A 22,452-nucleotide genomic window follows, 5' to 3' on the forward strand; every position below is an offset into this window, starting at 1 on the left:
ACTTGTACATTTCCCCAGACCTGAATCCAACTGAGAATGTCTGGGAAGCCACATATTGGTGCATCCATCGCAGCCAAGTAGCACCACAGACTGTCCAGGAGTCCACTGATGCCCTGATCCAGGTCTGGGAGGAGAAGCGGCAGGAAACCATCCACCATTTCATCAGGAGCATACCCAGACATTGTCGGGAATGTATACAGACACATGGGGGCCACACAGAATACTGAGTCACATTAGGAGTTGCCATGATGAAATTCACACAATTTGGATCAGCCTGGGATTTCAATTTTTGACTTTGATTTTCAGTATGATGTTGAATCCAGCGCTCAGTGGGTTAGTGATTTTGGTTTCCATTGTCCATTGGTAAATCATTTTGTTCTCAATAAATTAAACAATATTACCCAGTAATGATTTTCCACTTGAATATTTTGTTTGAGATCTGATGTGTGATTTAACTGTTCCCTTAACTTTTTTTCAGCAGTGTAGTGACCTTCACTACTTGTCACTCTGTTTATTTCAATCACTTTTTAATAAGTGATATGTTTTCTTATCATGATGATATCTTGCTTATTATCCCAGCACTGACTCGGCTGTAGAATGGCCAGCAGTGTGGAGGCAGCTACTTGGCCGAGGTGTCCAGGACTCTGACTGTGTCTAGCATGTCTGGCTGTGGTTCTACAATTAGCTGATGGCAGATATTGTTGTTTTTCATTTATGTTGCTTAGTTAGTTACTACTTTGTTTTTGATGTATTTGAACAAATCAGTATGCTTATATGAGACAGTTCTGTATTTATAGAGTGGTATCGTCCATTCTTGCATTTTGCCTTGAGAGTTGTCGTGGCACAAAACCAAAGTAGTTTCTACTATTGTATTACATTTCTGAGGTGGCCATGATACACTGGCCATCTAGCCGTCTGAAGAGGATCATCTGCTTTGTGTATTGTATTTATCCCATTTTTTGACGCCAATTGCAAACTCCTTTGGGGAATTTGAGTCTTCTTAGGCAGTCGAGGCTGAAGGGTTGTCAATAAACATGGCGTGTAAAAGTCCACCAAGGCAAACCTTGTGTGAGTTTGGGCTATACAAGAAAAAATTATTGTTGTAGTTGGTATTTAATATCGTGGAAGTACATGATGGATACCTAGTACTCCATTTGATGATCTCTGATGGAGGATTGCAGGAATCATTGGGCAGAGGGGTTCTTTCATTGGATTGGCTGGTCCAGCACTGACTCAGCTGTGGAATGACCAATAGGGGCAGGCAGCTTGATGGCCGAGGTCTCCAGGACTCTAAACAAATCCAAATCCTCTTATGTGATGTCATCTATTGTTGAATTCTGCTCCGTACTTGTAATATTATTATTGCACTATTGTATTGTGTGGAGGATGATTTGTGCTCTGTTCTGTGTATTGTGTTGTGTTGTATTGACCCCTTCTTTATTTGACACCCACTGCACACCCAAACTATCTGGAAAGGGGGTCTCTCTTTGAATTGCCTTTCCTAAGGTTTCTACCATTTCTTTGTTTCCTTACAAGGGTTTTATTGGGAGTTTTTCCTTGTCTTCTTAGAGAGTCAAGGCTGGAGGGCTGTCAAAAAATGGCAGGGGCTGTTAAAGCCCATTGCGGCACTTCTTGTGCTCAACAAAAATAAATTGTATTGTACTGTATTTGTACTCTTTCTCTTAGAAATCCAAACTCCTTATTAGAAGGGTTGTGAGATCAAGAAAGATAAAGGGGTTGGGGGAGATTGAGTAGATAGGCAAGAGTTTTCCCCCCAATAAGGAAAACGCAACACACAAAATGGATTCCAAACAAAAACACAAACAGCAATTCAAGTAATACTTTGAAGACAATCCATGAAACAACACTCAACACCTAAAAATTAATATTAGTGTGTTTGTAGTACTAGGGTGTTGTACCATGTTAGCCATTATGGATGTAATGAGAAGTCAGGCAAAATGACACCTTTTATTGGCTAACTAAAAAGATTGTAATATGCCATCTTTCAAGGCAGCTCAGGATCATGCCCATTCTTCAGGCAAGATGGGGCCTGAGTTACCTCGAAAGCTTGCACACTGTTGGAGGGAGTCGTCGTCAGGGTATGCATTCTAAATTCATTCTATTAAAAATGTTATGGACAATTGTTTTATTCACTATATTGGAAATATTCAATAAATAATCACAAAAAAAATGGACGGAGGAACCACCATCAAAAAAACAATGTAATGATTCTGTCTGTGCAGCAAGAACATCAACACAACAATTTAATATTCTATTTTCTTACAAACTGCAAGGTGGACTGTACCATATTCATTTTCATTTACAGATGTTGACAAATTTGATGGTACCATGCCACCAAAAAAAAACACCCACAATTGTTTCTGAAATAACTTGTAACTGACAAAAGTCATTGGCACCCATCATTGCTTATTCCATATTAAAAAAAAATCAGACTTTAGAGTTTTGATTCAACATAATCTTCTTCTTTTAGCTGCTCCCGTTAGGGGTTGCCACAGCAGATCATCATCTTCCATATCTTTCTGTCCTCCTCATCTTATTCTGTTACACCCATCATCTTCATGTCCTCTCTCACCACATCCATAAACCTTCTCTTAGGCCATCCTCTTCTCCTCTTCCCTGGCAGCTCTATCCTTAGCACCCTTCACTCAATGTACTCAGCATGTTTCCTCTGCACATGTCCAAACCAATACAATCTCGCCTCTCTGACTTTGTCTCCCAACTCTCCAACTTATGCTGACCCTCTAATGTCCTCATTTCTAATCCTGTCCATCCTCATCACCCCCAATGCAAATCTTAGCATCTTTAACTCTGCCACCTCCAGCTCTGTCTCCTGTTTTCTGGTCAGTTCCACCGTCTCCAACCCATATAACACAGCTGGTCTCTCCACAGAATATTTCAGATAATAACACAAAAGAAAACGGCATGTACAAAAATGATGGGACCTTTCACCTAATATTTTGTTGCAAGGCATTTAGAGGCATTCACTGCAAAGAAGCGATTCCCGGAGCTCTTCCCGAGACTTCTGCACCTGTCAAAAGGATGTATGGCCCACTCTTCCTGAGCAAACTGCTCCAGTGATGTCAGGTTTGAAGGTGTCTTCAGACTGCATGTTTCAATTCTCTCCATAGATGCTCCATATATTTGAAATCATGGCTCATAGGAGGCCACTTCAGAATAGTCAATGTTTATTTATATAGCACATTTAACACTAGAATTACCAGAGCCTACGAAAAAATTTGTAGATCCGGCCCACCATAAATCCATTCGCACCTCTCCGTCAGCGTCTTTTGTCCTGTAAATGTGCCGATAAACACAAGCAGAAAGCAGCCTGCTATTACATCCCCCCACAGCTGCAGAACTTGCACAAAATTCTTCCAGGTCATGCCTTGATTGATTATCCGGGAGTGAAGTGCTGGAGTTTTAGAGTGGAAATAATAGATCGTTATTTGAAATACATACATTTCATGTGTGTTTCATTTCGACAATAATCTGTGTAAACACATTGTTAAAACAGAAATGTTTTTCATATTTTAGTAGTAAATGACAAAATGTTGGCATAAACATAAATATGTGAAGCCTGAAGTCCAAAGATCAAATAAGCACTTTCACAAAAGCTTCAAGGATAAAACATCTGCTTCCATAGCATAGCAGTAAGATTTGCTGACTTGCAAGAGTGCCCTGTTCGATCCTGACTGCTTCCTATATTTGCTGTTTTCAGGAGTGAGCTGCTCTTATTGTTAATTTTATACAGTACACACATACATTTGGTTTGCTTCTGTAACAGATTGTGTACATTTATAGGTACACGTCATAAATGTAGAAAGGACGGTCCTTGCACGTGTGTGACCTGTTAACATTTGAATGTGATGATTGCATATAGCGCTGAACTTAACTCTCTGTACTATTCGTTCCTCTGCATGTTCTGGAGTACAAAAGAAACTCCACCATACAGAAACGTGGACACTGGCAAGACCAAAAAAAAAACAAAATTAAAAAAAAAAACACGTGGTCACTGATTACAAGCACAAGATGTTATGCAATTGAATATGAATAATGTTGCATCTGTACCATAAACTTTTCCGAAATGTACTATACAGGTTATAAAATGAATTCTTCCAAATATCATATATACCTACGTCTGTTTTTTTTTGTCAGTGCGTCTTTGACATCATAGACCATAAGGTGCATACTAATTCAGCATGAGCAGCAACACTCAATAAAAACGAATTTAAAAAAAAAAAAAATCAAGTGACGGAGAGATACGAAAAAGGCAGACTCGCCAGCGTTTGTGTGTCAGCTTTTATCCCTCCAGATCAGTTTCATTGCCTCAAAACATCACTCGCATCTACAGTTATTCCAAGTTTCAAATAAAAACTATCAGCGTCAGATCCCTTAGGAAGTATCATGATCATGACTGAGAGAATAAAAGTGAAAATAAAACGGTAACTTTCACAAATACTATAAATGTACAAAAGTGCTTACAAGTCAGCAAATCTTACCGCTACGCCACAAAAGCTGTTGTTTTATCCTTGAACCTTTTGTGAAAGTGTTTATTTGATCTTTGGACTTCAGACTTCATATATTACATAGTTTATGCCAACATTTTGTCATTTACTACTAAAATATGAAAAACATTTCTGTTTTATTGTAGAAACGGAACACACAAGTGTTCCAAATAACGATCTATTATTTCCACTCTAAAACTCCAGCACTTCACTCCCAGATAATCAATTAAGGCATGACCTGGGAGAACTTTGTGCACGTTCTGTGGCTGTCAGGGATGGAATAGCAGGCTGCTTGCTGCTTGTGTTTATCGGCACATTTACAGGACAAAAGACGCTGACGGAGAGGTGCGAACGGATTTAAGGTGGGCCGGATCTACGAGTTTTTTTCGTAGGCTCTGGTAATTCTAGTGTTAAAACAACATAGCCAAAAAGTGGCCAAAGTGCTTTACAATAGAAGAAGAAAACAAAACCATACAATTAACATAAACAACATAAATAGAAAATAAAATAAATGAACATAAATAAAATAATAAATAGAAGTCAGATTACATAATCACAATGAGGAAACCATCAGTATTACTGAAGGTCACGGAAAGCAAGTGAATAGAAATGAGTTTTTAATTTTGTTTTGAACAGTTCAATTGTAGTCGACTCCTTTATGTGATGAGGTAAAGACTTCCACAGGCGAGGAACAGCAGCTCCTCTTAGTTTTACACTTGTTACGAGGGATAACCAGAGACAACTGACCTGAAGATCTAAGCACTCTAGATGGCTGGTGTAAAGCACATAATTCAAATGAATAGGCAGGAGGAAGCCCATGTAAAGATTTAAAAACTAGCAACAAGATTTTAAAATCAACTTGAAAACTGACAGGCAGCTAGTGTAAAGAAGCTCATATTGGAGAAACAGTATCAGACTTTCTTGCCCCAACCAAAAAGCGAGCGGCAGCATTCTGGACCAACTGTAGCCTGCGTATCAGGGATTTGCTAATTCCAGAATACAGCGAGTTGCAGTAATCGAGGCGAGAGAAGATAAAAGCATGAATAGCTTTCTCAAGATCCCCAGAAGATAAAAATAGGCTTGATCTTACCTAAAAGACGAAGCTGGAAAAAGCAACTCTTGACTACAGAATTAATCTGTTTCTCAAAAGAGAGGTTACTGTCAAAGATAACACCAAGATTGCAGACTTGAGGTTTACAAAAGAGAGAGAAAGAGCCGAGAAGTCCAAGACCAATTTTGGCTTTAGCTGATGGACCCAATATAAGCATCTCCGTTTTATTTTGATTCAGATCAAGAAAAATTAGTTCAAAAAGACAGTTGTGCAGTTGATTCATTGCAGAGTTGCAGATGGGATTATAAACCTGTGTATCATCAGCATAGCAATAAAAAGAAAATGTTAAAATTTCCTAAAAAATAGCTCCAATAGGGTGAAGGTATAGACAGAATAAAATAGGAACACCACATTTAAGAGGAGTAGTAGACGAAAAAGAGGAATTTAAAGTCACTGAAAAGGGTCTACCAATTAGATATGACCTGAACCAGTTAAGAGCTGCCCTTTTAAACCCAACAAGATGTTCAAGCCACAACAGCAATATCTCATGGTCAGTAGTGTCAAAGGCAGTGGAGACAGGTTAAGAAGGACAAGGACTGCAGCGCCACCCGAGTCACTAATAATAGAAATGTCACTGAATACTTTCAGGAGGGCCGTCTCAACACCATGATAAAGCCTAAAGCCAGATTGGTAGATCTCAAATAAATTATTGGAGTTGAGGTGATCAACCAATTGATTATAAATAATTCTTTCTAATATTTTAGTCAGAAATGGCAATTGGGAAATCGAGCGAAAATTGGCTAAAACTCCAGGATTTAATTTTGACTTTTTTGGACAGGGACATACCGCAGCATGTTTAAAGAATGAGTGCACAACCCCCTCACTAATAGAACCATTGATAATGACTAGTAAAGATGGACCCAAAACATCAAAGGCTTCCACTAAGAGACGTGGTGGTACAATATCAAGAGGACTGAGAGCTGATTGAAGGGTGTCAATAGTACTTTTTAACTGTGAAAGTGAAACAAAATCAAAAGATTCAAAGACAATGCCATGATTAACAATAGGAAGTACATAGTCAGTTGGAACAATACCACAGCAGATTGTGTCAATTTTACTGACAAAGAATGAAAGAAACTGCTCACATGAAAGAACAGTACTATTTAATCCCGTCACAGAATGAGAGTGAATGGCCGCATTAATTGAATTAAATAAAGACCCTAGAATTCTTAGAATGACGGGATACTAAATCAGTGAAGAAATCATGTTTAGCTTTCTTAACTGCAACCAGGAAGTTGAACAGAGATCTCCTAAAAATCTGTTTAGAAACAATCAGTCCATCTTCTCTCCAACGCCGTTCCGCAGTTCAACAGGTGCAGCGCAGCGGTCGCATAGTTTCATTTAGCTAGAAAGCAGGTCTTCCCTTATTACAACGTATCTTGAGCAGAGCAATTGAGTCTAAAACCGTTTTACACGAAGAATTAAATTCTAAGACAGAATCATCAATACCATCATATTGGACATGCACATCAAGACTAGGGAATATGGTTTTAAAATCGGATATAATAGAAGAATTTAAAAAGCGAGAACAGCGTGGAGCACAACTAGTAGTAGGGACATTAACAGTAATATTCAAATCCATCATTATAGAAAAGTGATCTGTAAAAGAAACAGCAAATAAAATCAATATTATTAACTGAAATATCACGTGTAAGAACGAGATCAAGGGTGTGACCGAGAGAGTGAGTCCAATAGTGATAAAATGTAATCAAATAGAGATAAAATGTAATTAACGAAAGGTTTCAATTGACAAAAAACAAATACGTTAAAATCACCAAGAATAAATACTTTGTCATGGGAGAGGGTGAAATCAGCCAGAAGACCAGGGAATTCAGAAATGAAGATATCACTAATTACAGGAGGTCTATAAACCACAGCCAGCAACAAAGATGGGGAACTGCACACATTGAAAAGTTGCAGTTCGAAGCTACTAAACAAACCACTTGTAAGGCTCCGACACAAGAACATACTTTTAAAAACAGTGGCAATGCCCCCACCACAACGAGTCAGACGAGGAGAATTTAAAAACAAAATAACCACCAGTAAAACATAAAGTGTCACCATTTACAATCCAGGTCATAGTGATGAAAAAGAAATCCAGTTTATTTGAGATAATAAAGTCTTGCAGAATAAAAGTTTTATTAGACACTGATCTCACGTTCAAGAGGGCAGCCATGAGAGAAGTAGAAGAGCTTGCTGCGGGACGAGCACGGGTGACCGTGCGAAGATTAGCAGCGTTTACTCCCCCAAGAGCACACCGAGGAAGAGTGATGCCGCCTTGAGAAATTAAATCCGGCATCCAGCGCCCATGGACCAGGGATGGAGTCCTGTGCAGGAGAAGATGGGTCATAGACGACTCACAGGCATCGTGAATCCAAGCTCTGGGACTTGAGTCGGGGTTGTTCAACAGCAATGGCTCTTCTTCCATGGCAGCAGTGGTGGGTGCATTTGTGTCTCCGAGAGGAATTCAGCTCACTGATACAGGTGAACACCGATGTCCAGGTGAAGATGTCAGGAGATGAATAAAACAAAGGTGGAGGTTCACATAACATCCCATTATTTTGAGAGGAAAATTGAGAGGAAAGCAAGCAAGAAAATATGTTCAAGTAAAGAATCACGATCATAGGACAGTGGCCGCTGAGATGAACTAATACATAAATATGAAGCCAGCCACACCAGTCGGCGCCATCTTAAATCAACATCCAGTCCTGTGTTTTGCTCTTTGCCATTCCTGTGTGTTTTGGCTCCTTATCCTGTTGGAAGATCCACGACCTGTGACTGAGATGGAGCTTTCTGACACTGGGAAGGACATTTCACTCCAGAATGTCTTCAAATTTCATTGTTCTCTGCACAGACTCAACAGCAAAGCGAACCCAACACATAAGCGAGCCTCCTGCATGTTTCGCAGTAGGTCTGGTGCTCTTTTCTTTGAAAGCTTCATTTTTTCCAACTATGGACAAACAGCTTGGTGTGACCTTTGAAAAAGCTCCAGTTTTATCTCACCTGTCTAAAGGAAATTCTCCCAGAAGCTCTGTGGCTTCCTTAGCAAACTCCACTCTGGCTTTTTCCTGTCTGTCTTTCAACAGTGGAGTCCTCTTGGGCCTTCTTCCATTGAGCCCACAGTCTCTCAAAAAGCGATGGATGGTCCGATCAGACACTGATGGACCTCAATCTTAGACTTCAGCTTGTATATCTCGTTTGAAGCTGTCCTTGGCTTTATGTCTGCCAATTCTCACTTTCCTTCTGCCCATTCGATTTTCTTCTGATGGCCATGTCCAGGGAGGTTGTCTGCAGTCCTGTGGACCTACAACTTCTTCACAATATTAAAAGTCACAGGAACATCAAGCTGTTTAGCGATGGACTTCTACTGTTTGCCTTTCACACGCTTGTCTATCATTTCCTTTGGGATCTCCTCACACAACTCTCTCCGTTGCTTTCTCTGGTCCATGTTCAGTGTGGGACACACAATGACAATAAACAGTAGAGTAGTGACTTTTCTCCATTTAAATCGACTGAATGACCGATTGCACGATTGGAGAGGTGTGTGGTATGAATTCAAGAAAACAGCGAGTTTGAAAATAAATCACTTAAAATCTTTTCTAGGGGTCTCAACAAATGTGTTCAGGCCATTTTAGAATGTCTTTGTAGAAGAAGCAACACTTGATCTTTTGTCACACTTGCCTTGCTTTGCCTGACGACATCTCAAAGGACTTGCAAATCTACACTGGTACAATTGCTTTTAATTTCATTTTTTTTTTTGCAGGAGATGTCCGGTACTTTTTCGAATGAGCTGTAAGGGGACCTGTACTGTGACATACTGAAGCAGAGCATGATCCCCTCCCTTCGGAAACTGGGCCTCAGGGCAGCATTCCACCATGATAACGACCCCAAACACACCTCCAAGACGACCACTGCCTTGCTAAAGAAACTGAAAGGTGCTGGACTGGCCAAGCATGTCTCCAGACCTAAATCCTATTGAGCATCTGTGGGGCATCCTGAAACAGAAGGTGGAGGAGCGCAAGGTCTCTAACATCCAGCAGATTTGTGATGTCGTCATGGAGGAGTGGAAGAGGATTCCAGTGGCAACCTGTGAAGCTCTAGTGAACTCCATGCCCAAGAGAGTTAAGGCAGAGCTGGAAAATAATGGTGGCCACACAGAATTTTGACACTTTGGGCACAATTTGGACATTTTTCACTAAGGGGTGGACTCACTTTTGTTGCCAGCGGTTTAGACATTAATAGCTGCGTGTTGAGTTACTTTGAGGGGACAGCAAATTTACACTGTGATACAAGCCGTACACGGACTACTTTACATTGTATCAAAGTGTCTTACCTTCAGTGTTGTCCCATGAAAAGATATAATAAAATATTTACAAAAATGTGAGGGGTGTACTCACTTTGTGAGATACTGTAAACTTGACTGTAAGATTCACATTCTAACACATCCATCCATCCATCTTCCAACCCGCTGAATCCGAACACAGGGTCACGGGGGTCTGCTGGAGCCAATCCCTGCCAACACAGGGCACAAGGCAGGAACCAATCCTGGGCAGGGCACCAACCCACCGCAGGACACACACAAACACAACAATCAAACACAAGGGCCAATTTAGAATTGCCAATCTACCTAACGGGCATGTCTTTGGACTGTGGGAGGAAACCCACGCAGACACGGGGAGAACATGCAAACTCCATGCAGGAAGGACCTGGGAAGCGAACCCGGGTCTCCTAACTGCTAAGCAGCAGCGCTACCACTGCGCCACCGTGCCGCCCCACATTCTAACCAAATTTTCATATTCACCTTCCTCTTTTTTTTTTTTTTTAACCCCGCTTTGCTAGAAAACAGGTTACTTATTTCTGTGTGCTGGACAACACAGCTGAGGCTTTTATTTATCAGAATTTATAACATACCCCCAGGTATAATATCGAAAGCACTTTAAACAATCTTCATTGCCAAGGCTGTAAAAGTCATTTTCCCCAATTATTTTTACTTTTTTTTTTTTTTGAAACATAGCCTTTCATTTCTGCTGCATAGACTGACACTTACCTGATGAACCATCCAAGTGTTACTCAGGCAGCTCTTTGCCTTCCAGGTCTCATCCACAGATAAGAGCCAGAGGCAGTCAAGTAGCCTCGCTCAAGTTTACACTGGATAGCGAGCATCTGAACTGGGACACAAGCCAGGGAATTTCAGGCTCATTAACAACTCGACTCCAAAGCTACAGCCGAATCACACATGCAGAGAAAGTGGCCTGTACCAGGGTCACACATGCAGCTGGCAGCAGTACATTCATACACAGACACATTCTGTGCAATCCCAGACCTGCAGTGTTAAAGGCGCTCGTAGCCTACACTGCACTGGATGGAAAGTAGGAAACAGCCGTGAACTGGACAGAAGCCTCCTTAAAATACACAGTCCCTCATACTGGACACAAATTTAGACTCGTAAATTATCTCAGCCTACACAAAGACATGAAGTCTACACTACCAGCAAGCGACACAAGCCCTAAATAGGACTCCAGCACAAACTCAGGCCATGTTAGGAACCTCAATCAAGTTTACAGTCTCCAGCAGGAAAAAAATCAGGAAAACACAAGGAGAACACGCAAACAGTACACCAGGGCAATCCAACCAGGAGCTAAATCTGGGATAAAAGCTGTGAAGTAGCAATGCTCTCCACTGTGACTACAGGCAGCCTCTATGTCTAAGAAGAATTATGAAGAAGCAAACAAATTAATATTACATGATGTGTAAATCCTAAACTACAGGATTTATCAAGCCAATCGCTGCACGTACATACAACTCTTAAAGGAATACAGAAAGATCATGTGATTTTATTGGAAAAATCCTTTCAGCAATAATTACAATACAATTTTTTTTTTAATTTACCCAAGGCAACTTCCAAATCATGAGCCAAATAGTTGAGGCTCTACAATAGGGTTTTTTTTAAAACTTTTTTTTTTTGGCAATCCTATCATGCCTTCCCTAGACTTATTCCTTACTGAATATCCGGTCAATCGTCAGAGTGTGGTTTTCCCCCTTGGACAGTCATGGACAATTATCAAAACAGAGTTCCCCCTTGGGAGAATCATGGATGATCGTCAGAGTGGTTCTCGCCTTTGCAGAATCATGGACGATCGTCTGAGCAGGATGGGGGTTATTGAGGACGGTCATTCGAAACAATTTAAATTGCTTAATCAACCCGCAGCGACCCATGACCATTAAATACAACATTAAGGCCTTGTTCACACGGGCGTTAGGTTTTTGGATAAACGAACTTGCTCTGAACGTCCTAGACGTTTATGTTGCATTTTGTGGTGGCGATCGATTGACTGCTACACCGGCGTTCGTTTGTCTCTGTCTAACGCCAGCCTGCAGCCCAAATTGTAGTTTGTGTGTTAACCTGTGGAGGCAGTGTCGGGAATTGGATATGAATGCCCTTGTCATTTTATTTGAGGTGCCTCCTTTCAATATGGACCATTTTGCTATGTTAGATATTAATCTTCTTGTTTTAAAAATACTCGTAATACGGCGACGTAGGGAGAGAAAAATCGCCGCTACTGGGTTCATCCTCTGACTGCACAGCGTCGGGTTAAAGCAGTGCTTCTCAATTATTTTCTGTCATGCCCCCCTAGGAAGAAGAAAACATCTCGCGCCCCCCGCACGACTATAAATAGTATCATTTGTCTATAAAATTGTTATAAGTACACCTCTGCATAACACTGTATCCTTATTAACGTATAAGAGAATAAAAAAGAAAGAAATATGGACCAATTTACAACAAAGAATAGCTTTATTAAATGTAACAGAAAAGATTTAAAGTGCATTCTAAATTCAAAAAATTTAAAAGAAAAATAAAAAGCATGTTCCCCGAGGTCAAACGTGACCTCCTTGACGGAGCCACGGGGGCGAGACCCACTATTTGAGAAACACTGGGTTAAACGAAGTTTTTGTGCTTTATGAAGAAATGCGAAAATTTCCGCGCAAGTTTTTTAATTACTGTCGGATGTCGGTTTCCACTTTTGATTGTCTGCTGCAGCTGGTGCAATGCCACATTGCACGCCGATCAACCAATATGCGACTTGGCGTTAGCCCCGAAGAGAGACTACTTGTCACTTTGAGGTAAGGAAACAGTAGTCGAGTGTGCGCTTACATCGGTGTTATGCACTGAAATGCCCCTCAGCCCCACCTACATAATCGTTATCAAATATTATATTAGAACATAAATTAATAGGTTCATGGTTTACAAATTACGTGAGACAATAAAATAAAATAAGCAATATGAAAATATATATGTTGTACATGAAAACATAAAAATATGAATATTTTTTCATATACAACATGTAAACTTATATATATCCGGTCCTCCGAAGCGTAAAATAAACGCACAGAAAACGAACTAGAAGCGGTTTCCTTGCGTTCGTTGGGTTTTGAACGCCAAGAAAAGCTGCATGCAACGCTTTTTGATGCCGTAAACGCGCAGCCGGACAAACGCGACGTCACCAAAGCCCGTGTGAACACTCTCATTGACTCCTACGTAGAAAACACTCGGCGCTTGATCCGCGCTCACCGGACGCTACGAACGCAAAAACGCTTGATTTTAATGCCCGTGTGAACAAGGCCTAACTCACAACTCATAGTTTAAGAAACCTTGCTCTACAGCATTAAGGGACTCGGAGGCCTAAACTTATTATCATCTTTGGAAAGGAGCAGGCAGACGTCACTGGGTCAACACAAGGAGAGACACTGAGATGGCTATTTATGCTGCTGAAGGGACATCATGGTAAATCACCTACAAACCGGCACCATCAAGTAGCTGCTAAAATTTGGCCATGAAGGAAACATTTTTTTTTTTTTTTTTAAACCAATCAATCATATGCACTCTCGCTGTAAGAGCCATTAAACAATAAAAAGTTAATGTTAATGGTAAATTCACATAAGTGACTGCTTCATTTGAATAAAATGTAAATTTCTCACAGCTACATAATGGAAGATTCTGTTTTATCTCCTAAAGCAAACTTGCAATGGAAAATCCTTTATTGCTCAGCTATTTTTGTAATGAAATAGTAGAGTTTCAGTCAGTCTGTCAGTTAGGTAGACAAATGGAACAGTTATGATAATAATGTTAAGATACAGTTCTCAGACCATATGTCCTGACGTATGTCAGGTACGGAAGTACAAGCAAATGGAAACAAAGAAATGCAACAGGATGAGTAAGCCTTCTGGCTTGTTTATACTTCACACTCAGAATGCATACACGCCCGCATCATGGCTTCCATGCGTTTATTTGACGCATCCTCTGAGCAGGTCCTCAGAAATGAACATGACGCGTGTGCGAGTTGCAGTACCGGCAAAAACTCGGGGATGCAGTCTGCTAAACGTTGGAACATGACGTCAGAGTCTCTGTTTACTATCGACATGTGACAGAAAGCCGCTTTGCAGATCCTACGAGATCGATGTGCGTGCTTCGATGTTTGATGAATGGTTCGATGTCGTGAAGCAAAATGCCGACATACAGATGCATTCGTGGTGCTTTTATATTCAAGCGTTACATATTCCCGATCGTAATGACACGATACATTCTACAAGTCTCACATACCATCTTCTGTGCCGTCTTTTTTCTGTGGGGCTTCCTCCTGACCGGACAGCAGTGGCAAACAGCAATAGATCGCCACACAGAACTCATTAAATGTATAATATTCCAACTCTCTGCACATTTAGAATCCTAAGATTTATACTTGATATCACTTTCATGATCAAATGCATTAAAGTATGTATGTTACGTATTACAGATAAATCGTTAATTTCATTTAAATAATGAATACTGTTAATAATTACAGACATGGGGGTGACACGGTGGCGGAGCGGTAGCGTTGCTGTCTCGCAGGGAGTCACGTCGCTGGTATTCTCTGCCTGGAGTTTGCATGTTTTCCTGCTGGGTTTCCTCAGTGGGTTCCGGTTTCCTTACAAAGATATGCAGATTTGGTGGCACTAAAATGACACCACTGTGTAGGAGTGCTTGTATTCACCTTGCGATGAGCTGATGCCCCGTCCAGAGATTGTTTCAGCCTCATGCCCAAAGCCTGCTGGAATGGGCACATCCCTGGATTGATGGATTTAATCATTAAACATCCTTTCCAGAGATATTGCGGTAAGGTGTCATCGGAATTTAACGGGTGTTCCAGGCAAATCACAACACAGAGAAGACGAACCTGTTCTCACCGTGATGATATCTTGCACTGCCACCTGGTGGATTCCTCCAGATTTTTGTAAAGTACGCGCATACACACGTGGACAAAATTGTTGGTACCCTTCAGTCATGAAAGAAAAACTCAAAATGGTCACAGAAATAACTTTAATCTGAGAAAAATAATAATAAATAAAAATTCTATGAAATTTAACCAATGAAAGTCAGACATTGATTTTCAACCATGCTTCAACAGAATTATTTAAAAAAATAAACTCATGAAACAGGCCTGGACAAAAATGATGGTACCCCTAACTTAATATTTTGTTGCACAACCTTTTGAGGCTGTCACTGCAATCAAACGATTCCTGTAACTGTCAATGAGACGTCTGCACTTCTCAGCAGGTATTTTGGCCCACTCCTCATGAGCAAACTGCTCCAGTTGTCTCAGGTTTGAAGGTTGCCTTTTCCAGACGGCATGTTTCAGCTCTTTCCAAAGATGCTCAATAGGACTGAGTTCAGGGCTCATAGAAGGCCACTTTAGAATAGTCCAATGTTTTCCTCTTAGCCATTCTTGGGTGTTTTTAGCTGTGTGTTTTGGGTCATTGTCCTGTTGCAAGACCCATGACCTGCGACTGAGACCAAGCTTTCTGACACTGGCCAGCACATTTCTCTCTAGAATCCCTTGATAGTCTTGAGATTTCATTGTACCCTGCACAGATTCAAGACACCCTGTGCCAGATGCAGCAAAGCAGCCCCAGAACATAACAGAGCCTCCTCCATGTTTCACAGAAGGGACAGTGTTCTTTTCTTGATATGCTTCATTTTTCCGTCTGTGAACATAGAGCAATTTTTAAATTTTTGTCTCATCTGTCCATAGGACATTCTCCCAGAATCTTTGCGGCTTGTCCACATGTAGTTTGGCAAATTCCAGTCTTATGATTTTATGATTTGTTTTCAACAATGGTGTCCTCCTTGGTCGTCTCCCATGAAGTCCACTTTGGCTCAAACAACGACGGATGGTGCGATCTGACACTGATGTTCCTTGAGCTTGAAGTTCACCTTGGATCTCTTTAGAAGTTTTTCTGGGCTCTTTTGTTACCATTCGTATTATCCGTCTCTTTGATTTGTCATCAATTTTCCTCCTGCGGCCACGTCCAGGGAGGTTGGCTACAGTCCCATGGATCTTAAATTTCTGAATAATATGTGCAACTGTAGTCACAGGAACATCAAGCTGCTTCGAGATGGTCTTATAGCCTTTACCTTTGACATGCTTGTCTATAATTTTTTTTCTAATCTCCTGAGACAACTCTTTCCTTCGCTTTCTCTGGTCCATGTTGAGTGTGGTACACACCATGTCACCAAACAACACAGTGACTACCTGGAGCCCTATATATAGGTCCATTGACTGATGACAAGATTGTAGACACCTGTGATGCTAATTAGTGGACACACCTTGGATTAACATGTCCCTTTGGTCACATTATTTTCAGTCTTTTCTAGGGGTACCATCATTTTTGTTTCATGAGTTTATTTTTTTAAATAATTCTGTTGAAGCATAGTTGAAAATCAATGTCTGACTTTCATTGGTTAAATTTCATAGAATTTTTATTTTGTTATTACTTTTGTCAGATTAAAGTTATTTCTGTGACCATTGTGAGTTTTTCTTTCATTGACTGAAGGGTACCAACAATTTTGTCCACTGTGTAAGTATAAATAGTAAAACGCTTGCGTCTACTAGAGCATGCATCGCATTGCGTGAAGTATAAACCTGGCCTTAAGCAGCGACATCTTACACAACGCTTCCTTTTTTGTGTGTTACCAGTTTCTCCCTTCATTTTTTGTGTGAATTGTTTTGCCTTAAACTTTACTAAAACTTATAAAATGAAGATACTTGACTGAATCTTTCTATGGCACAAGGTGAAGCGGCAGAATTTTGCAAACCCTGGACAAACACAGCTACACAGCTCGCATTTTAATAACATGGCGGTGCTCTTCCCTAGTGACGTCACCACTACACTACATAAATATAACAGTGAAAATGAATCTGGAGTCCTGTGTGCAGATCCAGTCGCCATACTAACAAAACAAAAAAAAAAAAGAAAAGAAAAAGAGCAGCACTTAAGGCTGTGCAGAAGAGAGCAACCAAGTAAGTGTACCATGGGACTTAAGAACATGTCCAACTGTGACAGACTTAAGAAAGTTCAACTCATTTAGTCTCAAGTAGAGGAGACTTAATAAGAAGCTAATCCAGGTCTTCAAAATTCTCTAAGGTATCGGTAAAATAGATGCTGTTGAATTTTAATAACCAAACGGTGAATCAGATAAAGGCGAATCATCAGTGGAAATTAAGCAAAAGTGCATTTAAGATTGAAGCCAGGAGGCACTTCTTTACACACAGAGCTGCAGGAATCTGAAACAAACTACTGAGTCATGGAGTTGAAGCAGAAACCTTATCGACCTTTAAGAAGCATCTGGATGAGATACTGGGACAGCTAATCAAACAAGCGACACAGACTCAACGGCTTCCTCTCATTTGTCACATTTCCTGTATTCTTATGTAACTGGTGACAACAGAATATATTTAGACATGTCACAGCCAATCACAGCCAGGAGTGCAAGCATATATGGAAAGATGGCATTTTTTGTGGGTTGGTTCTAATTCAGTGTAGTCCCTGTGATCCTAACAGCAATAAAGCAAGTTCAGAAAAAGGGATGGATGGATAACTGGGGACAAAATAGACATTGGGGTGGTTCAGACTTATAAATTATATTTAGGCGCCCACCTTGATGGCAGACTGCACTGGAGTGTGAACACCGATGTCCTTGACAGGAAGGATCAGAACAGGCTCTTTTTACTCAGAAGACTTAGATCATCTCTTCTCTATATACACTGTATATAAAATCCAACGTTTGTCTGTCTGTCCGCTTTTCACGAGAGAACTGCTTAATGGATTTAGATATTTTTTTTTTTTTTTATATATATAATTTGCTTGAACATTCCAGTTGATTTTGCGACCTCTGCCATCGTGCTAAGTGTTATAAAGTAGTTTGCCTTGCGGCACCGATTTTTTTGCGTGAATCCGAGAGACACGCTGCAGGCTGAGGTGAAGGGGGCGGGGCCCTCCTCACTCACGCGCCAGCCTTGGGGCGTATCTTACATCCTCTTAGCTAGCGAATGAGGGAACTACAGTGGTGTGAAAAACTATTTGCCCCCTTCCTGATTTCTTATTCTTTTGCATGTTTGTCACACAAAATGTTTCTGATCATCAAACACATTTAACCATTAGTCAAATATAACACAAGTAAACACAAAATGCAGTTTTTAAATGATGGTTTTATTATTTAGGGAGAAAAAAATCCAAACCTACATGGCCCTGTGTGAAAAAGTAATTGCCCCTGAACCTAATAACTGGTTGGGCCACCCTTAGCAGCAATAACTACAATCAAGCGTTTGCGATAACTTGCAATGAATCTTTTCAGCGCTCTGGAGGAATTTTGGCCCACTCATCTTTGCAGAATTGTTGTAATTCAGCTTTATTTGAGGGTTTTCTAGCATGAAGCGCCTTTTTAAGGTCATGCCATAGCATCTCAATTGGATTCAGATCAGGACTTTGACTAGGCCACTCCAAAGTCTTCATTTTGTTTTTCTTCAGCCATTCAGAGGTGGATTTGCTGGTGTGTTTTGGGTCATTGTCCTGCTGCAGCACCCAAGATCGCTTCAGCTTGAGTTGACGAACAGATGGCGGACATTCTCCTTCAGGATTTTTGGTAGACAGTAGAATTCATGGTTCCATCTATCACAGCAAGCCTTCCAGGTCCTGAAGCAGCAAAACAACCCCAGACCATCACACTACCACCACCATATTTTACTGTTGGTATGATGTTCTTTTTCTGAAATGCTGTGTTCCTTTTACGCCAGATGTAACGGGACATTTGCCTTCCAAAAGTTCAACTTTTGTCTCATCAGTCCACAAGGTATTTTCCCAAAAGTATTGGCAATCATTGAGATGTTTCTTAGCAAAATTGAGACGAGCCCTAATGTTCTTTTGCTTAACAGTGGTTTCGTCTTGGAAATCTGCCATGCAGGCCGTTTTTGCCCAGTCTCTTTCTTGTTGTGGAGTCGTGAACACTGACCTTAATTGAGGCAAGTGAGGCCTGCAGTTCTTTAGACGTTGTCCTGGGGTCTTTTGTGACCTCTCGGATGAGTCGTCTCTCTGCGCTCTTGGGATAATTTTGGTCGGCCGGCCACTCCTGGGAAGGTTCACCACTGTTCCATGTTTTTGCCATTTGTGGATAATGGCTCTCACTGTGGTTCACTGGAGTCCCAAAGCTTTAGAAATGGCTTTATAACCTTTACCAGACTGATAGATCTCAATTACTTCTGTTCTCATTTGTTCCTGAATTTCTTTGGATCTTGGCATGATGTCTAGCTTTTGAGGTGCTTTTGGTCTACTTCTCTGTGTCAGGCAGCTCCTATTGAAGTGATTTCTTGATTGAAACAGGTGTGGCAGTAATCAGGCCTGGGGGTGGCTACGGAAATTGAACTCAGGTGTGATACACCACAGTTAGGTGATTTTTGAACAAGGGGGGCAATTATTTTTTCACACAGGGCCATGTAGGTTTGGATTTTTTCTCCCTAAATAATAAAAAACATCATTTAAAAACTGCATTTTGTGTTTACTTGTGTTATATTTGACTAATGGTTAAATGTGTTTGATGATCAGAAACATTTTGTGTGACAAACATGCAAAAGAATAAGAAATCAGGAAGGGGGCAAATAGTTTTTCACACCACTGTACTTAATGGATTTAGATTGCTTTTTTTATATAATTTGCTTGAACATTCCATTTGATTTTGCGACTTCTCTCTATCATGCTAAGTATTAGAGTTCGATTGCGGCGGCAATTTATTCCCAGAAATCCGAGGTTGCAGGCCGAGGGGGAGATTTCGCGTGAGGCCCTCCTCACTCACGCACCAGCTTCCATTCGAGTCGCTTGTCTCCACTGAGCTAGCGATACCAGTTTGTTCAGCAGACATCATCATCAGGAGATTGTTAAGAAGTAATGTTTGACATTTTTGAGAGAGAGAAATCAGAGCTACATGTGTTTTAGAGGGTAGCTGCTCATTGGCAGCGGGATTAATAAAGTATCTATCTATCTATCGATATCTTCTCCCCACGCGTAGGACGCTCTCTCGTCAGAAGTGAACACGATCAGATGCAGTGGCAACGTTTGACGTCACAGCGTACCTACCTTCTGATTGGCCAAAGATACTTTGCCAACTTTTTACATTTTTGGCAAAGAGATCACAGCTACATTCTCATCCCTAATAGCAAAACCAAAACTACTGTATATCCAGAGGCCCTCGGATATGAAAGCTATCAATATAAATTCTTCTCAATAAAAATTACATTTTTTTTTTTATTGATTTTTAAAATTTGTCCTGTTTCTACTACGCTGACGGAGCCACGGGGACAGCTAGTTTAATATATGTAGTGAAATTGCTGTCTTTGTTCTATCAGACACTTGTTGCCAGTGTTCACTTTTTTGAGGCCGTTTCTTGGGGAGGCAGCCTGACCGATAAGAACATTAAGAGGCTGGACAAGCTGGTGAAGAAGGCTGGCTCGGCGCTGGGCAGGACTGTGGACTCATTGGGAGTTATGGTGGTGGAAAGGTGTATGGGGAAGAAGGCACAGGCCTCGACAATAGCAGTCACCCTCTCCATAACATTTTCGTGGGTGGGAGAAGTAAACGTAGCAGTGGTCTTCTCTCACTGCGCTGTAGAACAGAACACTTTAGAAGATCATTTGTTCTTACTGCTGTGAGATTTTAACACGTTGTTGTCAATACAAGTGATTCATGACCTGGTCACCACTCTACTCTCCCACACTGTAACAACTGACCCATTTGCACGGTTTATTAATGTTTGTTCTCCTTGCTTTTATAATAATTTTTACTGATGTGTTTGGGATACTGGATGCCTGAATTTCCCAGAGGGGATGAATAAAGTATCTGTCTGTCTATCTACCTATCTATCTAAATGTGTAGTTTCACTTTGATTAACGGCAACAAGACCTCAATCATCTACAATTAAGATCCAACCTTGTAGAGCACAAGAGAATCTAACAAAGTGCAAGGAAGCTGGAAGTCTTTAATAGATCCTGAAGCAGCTTCAACCTGGGCTGCCCAAAGAGTTGTCCTCACAGAACATCAAAAGCAGGAATCAGACAATCTTTTAAGACGGATTAGAATTCACATAAAAAATCTCTACATTTGAGAGCAAGCAGATCACGGCAGAATTTGGATTGCAAAAAAGGCTGCGTACAACAGCGCGGATGGCGTTGATGCAAACACTTCTTCACAGCACACATGCCACACATACTAAAGCACAAGAAAAGGCAGCTATCAGCGTCGAGGTCAGCACAGCCAAATCTCTGCCCTCAATTACTGTTGCTTGAATGAAAGATTACAACAGAGGGACGACATATTGAAACCCGCTTCTTATTTTCTAATCAGCATAGATTTGCTAAAGGAACAAGGATCTTTAAGTACAATCATCCTTTAATAAACAGGTAATTTGCCAGCCAGACAAAGAAGATTAGCCACTGATTGTCATGCAGAAATAGGAAAAAATGTAATATCCATGTACAAGAGCGTACCTCTCACCTGCCCCTCATGTTTGAGGAAATTCCCTGATCTTTCATCTCTGTCTTGATATCCTGGAGAGACAATCACTTTTTGCATTTCACAAAACAAGTTTTCAAAAAACAAACAATGCTTATGTATAAAAAATATATATAAATGCTTGGTAGCAAAAGAAGGCCAAGAAAAGCGGGAAAACCAAGTGGCTTGTGAAAAAGGAGATTAAAGGACTTAAGGTGAAGAGGAGACTCGCTACTAGAAATATCCAAAATACCCCCAAAACCAGCTGCCCACCTGCACCCACACCGACTGGTCCGCCGCTTCCCAATTAGCAATGTGCCCATACTGCTTCCACATATCAGAACGACCGATTTCCAACAACAGACTATTAAACACAGAACAAGGTCTCCAGTGGCTTATCTGGTACAGGCACAGCCGCAAAGCACAAGCTCATGAAGAGGCTCACACAATGAACTGGAAATCGCATCCCCCTCTAGGGTCTTAGATGGCAGACAACCAAAAATGCTGCATGTGCCTTTGCAACAGCAAACCTCTGCTGGCTATGTTAGAAGAGCCAGAATAGAACTCGCCTGGCTCCTTCCTTTGAGAGGAAACATGCTCCCTAAGAATACAAGAAGATACCATTTTTCAAAAAAAATTAAGCTTTTTTTTTTTTATTATTTAGTTATCTGTTCAACTTTAATATATTCCTCCAAAAAAGAAGTAAAACATGTCAGCATAGCATAACATTCAGATGCATTCAGTGACTAAGTTAACCGGTATGAAAGCTGGAGAATTTCACCTTTTTTATTTACTTCACCCAAGAATCAGTTATTACATTTTAGGTTACTACATAGTTTTGTAACAATGAGTTATGTTCCAAAATAATAGCAATGACAGAATGCACTTCCATGCGTTAGTAGACTCCATTAAATATGTGCTCTTTAACAGCACTTTACAATGCAGTTAAAAACTGAGCACAAA

General features: G+C 40.7%; 1 protein-coding gene across 3 annotated transcripts in view; it reads right to left on the reverse strand.

The window, feature by feature from the left end:
- The window catches only part of mapkap1 (MAPK associated protein 1), a 453,244-nt gene that overhangs the window by 369,282 nt on the left and 61,510 nt on the right, over window positions 1–22,452 (reverse strand). For 2 of the 3 annotated variants that reach the window (XM_039764445.1, XM_039764443.1), the window contains exon 3: window positions 21,486–21,545. The exons of the other annotated variant lie outside the window; for it this stretch is intronic. In XM_039764445.1, the coding sequence (XP_039620379.1) occupies window positions 21,486–21,545 (60 nt within the window). The remainder of the gene's footprint in view (window positions 1–21,485; window positions 21,546–22,452) is intronic. 3 annotated transcript variants of the gene reach the window in all.

Source organism: Polypterus senegalus, chromosome 9, assembly GCF_016835505.1.
Source record: "Polypterus senegalus isolate Bchr_013 chromosome 9, ASM1683550v1, whole genome shotgun sequence".
NCBI classification, from domain to species: Eukaryota; Metazoa; Chordata; class Cladistia; order Polypteriformes; family Polypteridae; genus Polypterus; species Polypterus senegalus.